Here is a 5,839-nt window from a genome sequence, read left to right on the forward strand (position 1 = left end):
CGACTGGTTTATCTTTGTATTGCTCTCAGACATAAAAACGTTTGTTCTATCTTCTCTCAAAAACAGACTGAACTTTTTGAGCCATACAAGATGCAGGGATCAGCTAATCCATCTTGGAATTAGTACATGTGACTAGGAGTTATCTTGTGCAGTATACTTTATATCTGACACTGTATCAATAAAACTGCGGTCAGTTTTTACAGAATCTTTAATTGAATCTTTCTAAAATCTCAACCTTGTCCTTCTGTCTCAACATAAGTTTCATGTTGGATCCAAAGACATGAATGTTGTGAAAGCTACACAGCAATCTTTCACTACAGTTAGATAGTGCCCTCTGTTGGAGAAAAAAATAAAACTAAAGCTTTGATAACTGATTTCCCTCTGTGAACTAGCCATTGCCATACTGTTCAGTTTTGATTAATATATGCCAAAATAACTGGACAAAGGCAGATTGGAGCACAGTAAAACTGCATACCATTGTAGTTTCTTAACTTTGGCACATCTGTACTGTACATGCTATGTTGCCAGCATTTCTGTCAGCTCCTTCTCAGTCATAACTATGTGATCAAGAACTAGACAACTTTTTATAACCATTATTTAACCGGGAAACCCTAATTGAGCTTGACATCTGCAATTTACAACCATAAATCAGAAGACCAGAATCAAACTAAACATGTGTATAAAGTGGCCAGTGTAAAGCATAAATCTTATAATGTTTTGAGCTCCCTAATATGATTCGCAGTCCTATGATATCTCATTCTTGTTTTTATAGAGCAGTAAAACTTTTTGATGCCAATTCAGAATATCAGAAAAATACAAAATCACATTAGCTTTATATTATGCATCAAATATAGTATGCTTTCTTCTACATGAGATTTAGAGCTAAAATGGAAAATGAAAAATTAAACATATATCAGAGAACCGGAAAGGAGCAGGTCCTGGGGCGCAGTGCTGCGCCAGTGTTCCTGTCAGTGGGTGGTGTTAGCAGCTCATGTGACTGCGGTCGACCTACATGAGACCGACAGTGCTTTTGGGTCTGGTGGGGAGCAGGGGAGTACTGAGAAGCATGGTAAGTAACTGTTATGTGGAGCACGATAATATATGAACATGTCTTTATGTGTGCTGTGGGCAATACACGTATGTATCCAACGCTGCCTGTATGCTAAACAGCACGTGTTTTAGCATTTCTATTTTTAAACTTGGTGTAACGGACAAATGGGTCCGATAATGATGCAGCCGCTAACGCTAGCTTCGTGTACACCAGGGCGTTTTGGACGTGACTTTATCTAACTGTTCACCTGTCCGGCTGCCGCAAATTTAACTCAGACTTGTCGTGCTTTTTGTCATGAAAGCGTGGCGTGTGTTATTAGCTGGCTGTGCTGCATCCTTAGCGTTGGTAAATTACAACGCGAAGGGATTAAGGTGCCGTTAAAGTTGCTAACTATAATCCGTGGTGATGATAAAGCCTGATATGTATGTATGTATGTATGTATGTATGTATGTATGTATGTATATATTAGCGTCAGGAGAAGCTCCACGGTTTATGTGTCATCCTTTTTGTTTAGTCGTTTTAAAGCAACGCAATAGTAAATGCGTAGAATCGCCAATGATTTAACGTTATATTTGTTTTGTTGTTAATGTGCTCTCCCCTCTTCCTGAGTGAGATAGGCTTGCTTTGCAAATTAGTTAATTTTGGGTTTTCCGACTAAACCTGTTGACGATATAAAGTGAAGGGTGCAGATGTCAATGGTGACACAAATGGGCCAAAGTGCACTTAGTAGTAAGGGGAGCGGTTACTTCCTCGTCTTTCTTCCCATTTATCTGAGTCATCTTGTTTATATCTTAGGCTTAACCTTACCCTTGCCCTTGTTTTTTTGCATGGACTCACAAAACTCTACCTTCAGCTGTCTTAGTCAATGACACACCTCATCTACACATGTCCATTTTTCACCTCTCTGCAGTGTGCTCAGGTGGGAGACTGGCAGAGTGCCAAGACAATATACGAGTTCTCTGCCAAGGATATTGATGGCAGCGAGGTTTCTCTTGAGAAATACAAGTAAAGTATATATAACATAATATGTGTCCATATGCTATAAATAAGGCTGAGGAATTACTGACTTCCATAGAGTTTGAAAGAACAGCAGTACAGAGTGGTATATTTCTCACTGTTGTAATGTTTAGGCATCACATAGAAGCAGTAGAATTGTTTACTCAGTTTAACCTATTTGTTCTGTTTCTCCCTGTCAGAGGGTATGTATGCATCATCGTAAATGTAGCCTCTAAATGAGGAAAGACCAAGGTAAACTACACTCAGCTAGCGGGAATGCACGCCTCCTATGCTGAGCAAGGTTTACGCATCTTGGGCTTCCCATGCAACCAGTTTGGAGGGCAGGTAAGCACAATATACTTATCTTTTGTTTTTATTTTGTGCTCTATCGCATGATTACGGTATTGTCAATGTTGCCATTAACACAACACATGACCCTTGAACTGTTAAACTACTGCCTGTTCATCTTAAACGTTTCCTCCAACTCACTGTTCTTTTGGAATAAATTGATCTGGCAGGATGAAAGTAATTTTAATAATTATTCATTCTGAATATGTTTTATTCATACTACAATAGAAAGCCTTTATTGTAATTGTACAACATCTACAACCAGAATAGGAGTATTTCTTCTAATCAGTGCAAAACCAAACAACAAGAAACTGTTAAGACAAACAAGTAAAGGACACAAAAGAGTACTGCACATAAGACAAGGTTGCACTGAATGTATTAAATTTAAAAGAAATAGAAGGTTCTTTGCTGAGTAAAGGCCCTTTTAGGGGGCTTTCACACCTGAAAGTCCGCACCAAGGTCCGAACCAAAGTTCATGTTTTGATACATTCGGTTAGTTTTGGTTTGGTTTCACACTGCAATTCTACGACCGCACTAAAGGACTTTACATGACACACTTTTCTGTTGTCATCATCTATGTGGGCTGCGTGTCCCTGTACTTGAGATTGATTGGTTTATTAAACAGTTCAGCGGGTATCTTTGACAGTAATGAATGAATAAAAAATTAACAAATGCATATTTGCCACCACTATATTGTTATTATGGCATTACTACTTACAGCACCAACTATACTGAAGGCTAGTCTCAATTAAACGTCCTCATTGTGCGAACATAACGTCGCCAATAGGACAGGAGGAGAAGACAGCAAGCAATTCTTCTGCATCTCTGTTTGAGGAGAGACCAAAGATGGGTGGCAGTGTCCTTCTATAGTGGCCCTCTGTTTGAAAAGATGAGCTGTCACGGGAGATTTGTAATTGTGTCCTCATTACGCTAGATGTTGGCCCATGCAGCAACAATCTGCACTGGCGTGGCGCAAGCTGTTGAAAATAACTGGTATCATAGAGCAGCGGTGATGTTGACATTGAATCTTAAAGAGGCTCTGCAGAAACTGTTAAGTGTTCTCAAAGTATGCAGAATTTAGTGAACTATGTAAAGCTTAATCAGCTCACAAAACTTATTTTTTCTAACAAAGATTTTTTATTATTATTTTTTTTTTGTATGATCCAGGAACCAGGGACTGATGCAGAGATTAAAGAGTTTGCCAAAGGTTACAATGCAGAATTTGACCTCTTCAGTAAGATTGATGTGAATGGAGACAACGCTCACCCTCTCTGGAAGTGGATGAAGGCACAGCCCAAAGGCAAAGGACTCCTGGGAAAGTGAGTTATTGTATCTATTTTTCTGTTTACTTGACAAATGGTTTTAAGACACTGTGTACACAAAATGAGTAATGGCCTTTAGAGGAACATGAATTTAACACTTTTTTTCAGTGAGTTTTGATTTCTGCATGTCATTGTTACATAATGAACATTATGTGTTGTAAAATGTTTCACAACTTTATTACATCATTGACAAGATTCTATCATGGTCGCCTCAATACAACAGCTTATGGTGAGCTAGTGTCGAAAAGGACATATAAGTCATCTTTGTACTTATGTGCCACTGTATCAATACCATCTGCACTTAATACAATACCCCTAATAACCTGCCAGTAAGCTGGAAAAGTCATACAAATGGATGGGGGAGAAGTAGATTATGCCGCAGGAGTGGGTAGAGAAGTGTAATTCTATGCATTCCACCATGAAAACTGGTCACAATTCTAATGATTGAAACTGACTACACAGTCTGTGCTCCATGAAGGATGAAAAAGCCGTCTTTATGGTACTGCCTGCTTGTAATACGTTTTTCTCTCTCTCTGCACAGTAATATTAAATGGAACTTCACAAAGGTAATATGCTAATATACTATCCCAGTTTTAATTTTCTTGCCTCAACTGCATGAAAAGAACGCATGCTAATATTTTGATGTGTATTCCTCAACAGTTTCTGATAAGTAGAGAAGGACAAGTGGTGAAGAGATACGGCCCAACAGATGATCCCGTCGTAAGTGGCACTCACTGTGCTTTTAATCTGTGCATGTTGTGAAATGCAGTATCCACGTGGTGGGGTTTTAGCTTGGACTTTGTTATGTAATCTCATCCAATGGGAGTTTATTTAGGTGGATTGATGCATTATGTTTGCCATAGTTAAGTTCATTGTATAATGTTGTAGTGAATAGTTAGTCCATGTTCCTGCAATGGTGCTGTTCCCCATTTCTACTTTCTCTTTGCAGGTGGTGGAGAAGGACCTGCCTACGTACCTGTAATACTACATCTCATATGTGTTCACTTGACACCATATCCTCACCCATGGATTTCATGATATTGGTGTGTGTGTTTATCTGGGCCAGTGACGGTCTGCCCATAAACCCTTCATTGGGGAGAGCAGGCCTGATTATCCCCCAGCGTGCAACTAACCTCCAGAACACACCCACACCAAACCCAGAAGACCATGTGAGAGGAACTTCACATCTTGATGCAAACAGCCATTCCTTTTTCTAATAAAAATACCATAGAGTCCTTTCTGAATGTTAAGTGACAAATTTGTTCATGTGTGAACAGTCAGTTTGTCAGTTTTATGTAAGAACATGCTGTAAGATGCCATACATTTGACACATTTCTGAAAAGCTACTGATGTTATTTGTGCTTAACTTACTGAAGGGCCCATAATTGTATTTGTAACGCATGGCTTGTCATGTGATGAAATTGGAAAGTGCTCTCCTGGACTTTAATTTGTCACTTTACATGCACTTATTAAATAGTAATACTCACCTGCTGGCTTTGTGAATGCTTACTATAATGGTCTGTTTATATTAACAAATATGAATAAAATATAAATTTATGTTATAACTGTAATGTTTTACATCACAAAATCTAAACTACATTTATAATGAGTGATGGTAAGATAGTAATGCTTTACAGTATTGCATTAAGTTTCAACATTGTCCTTATGATAAGTAAACCGGCTTTGTTCAAATTTTATTTATTTTTTGGTTTGACATGTAGAGTTATACAAAAGCACATTTTTGTATAAAGTAGGCCTACAAAATGACCCAAAGCCGTATTTTACATGTCTGTAATTTATAATATATATTCTCTTTATACATCCATGTTAATGTTGTTATAACTTCCCTTAAGTTTCCTGGAAACAACTGTAGGGAAAACACATAGTTAGTAGGCCTACATTTAAACCAAATTAAAGTAAATGTGGAAGCCGTTTCTGCCCGAAAAAGGGAAATTTGGTGATTACACTTACTCTTTTTGATTTAGGACATAATTTCTCACAATATTGACCGCTTTTGTGGTAGAAAGTCCCCCCCATGTTATATATATATATATATATATATATATATATATATATATATATATATATATATATATATATATATATATATATATATATATAT

At 37.6% G+C, this 5,839-nt stretch overlaps 1 protein-coding gene across 1 annotated transcript; it reads left to right on the forward strand.

Moving 5' to 3' along the window:
- Nucleotides 1–942: 942 nt before the first annotated feature.
- LOC123972998 (phospholipid hydroperoxide glutathione peroxidase-like) lies at nucleotides 943–5,203 on the forward strand. The gene is made up of 7 exons (XM_046052814.1): nucleotides 943–1,069; nucleotides 1,962–2,056; nucleotides 2,248–2,392; nucleotides 3,563–3,714; nucleotides 4,259–4,283; nucleotides 4,378–4,437; nucleotides 4,667–5,203. The coding sequence occupies exons 1-7, from the start codon at nucleotides 1,013–1,015 to the stop codon at nucleotides 4,697–4,699; spliced, it is 567 nt and encodes a 188-aa protein (XP_045908770.1). The 5' UTR covers nucleotides 943–1,012; the 3' UTR covers nucleotides 4,700–5,203.
- Nucleotides 5,204–5,839: the final 636 nt, after the last annotated feature.

The sequence above is a fragment of the Micropterus dolomieu genome, linkage group LG06 (genome assembly GCF_021292245.1).
Source record: "Micropterus dolomieu isolate WLL.071019.BEF.003 ecotype Adirondacks linkage group LG06, ASM2129224v1, whole genome shotgun sequence".
NCBI classification, from domain to species: Eukaryota; Metazoa; Chordata; class Actinopteri; order Centrarchiformes; family Centrarchidae; genus Micropterus; species Micropterus dolomieu.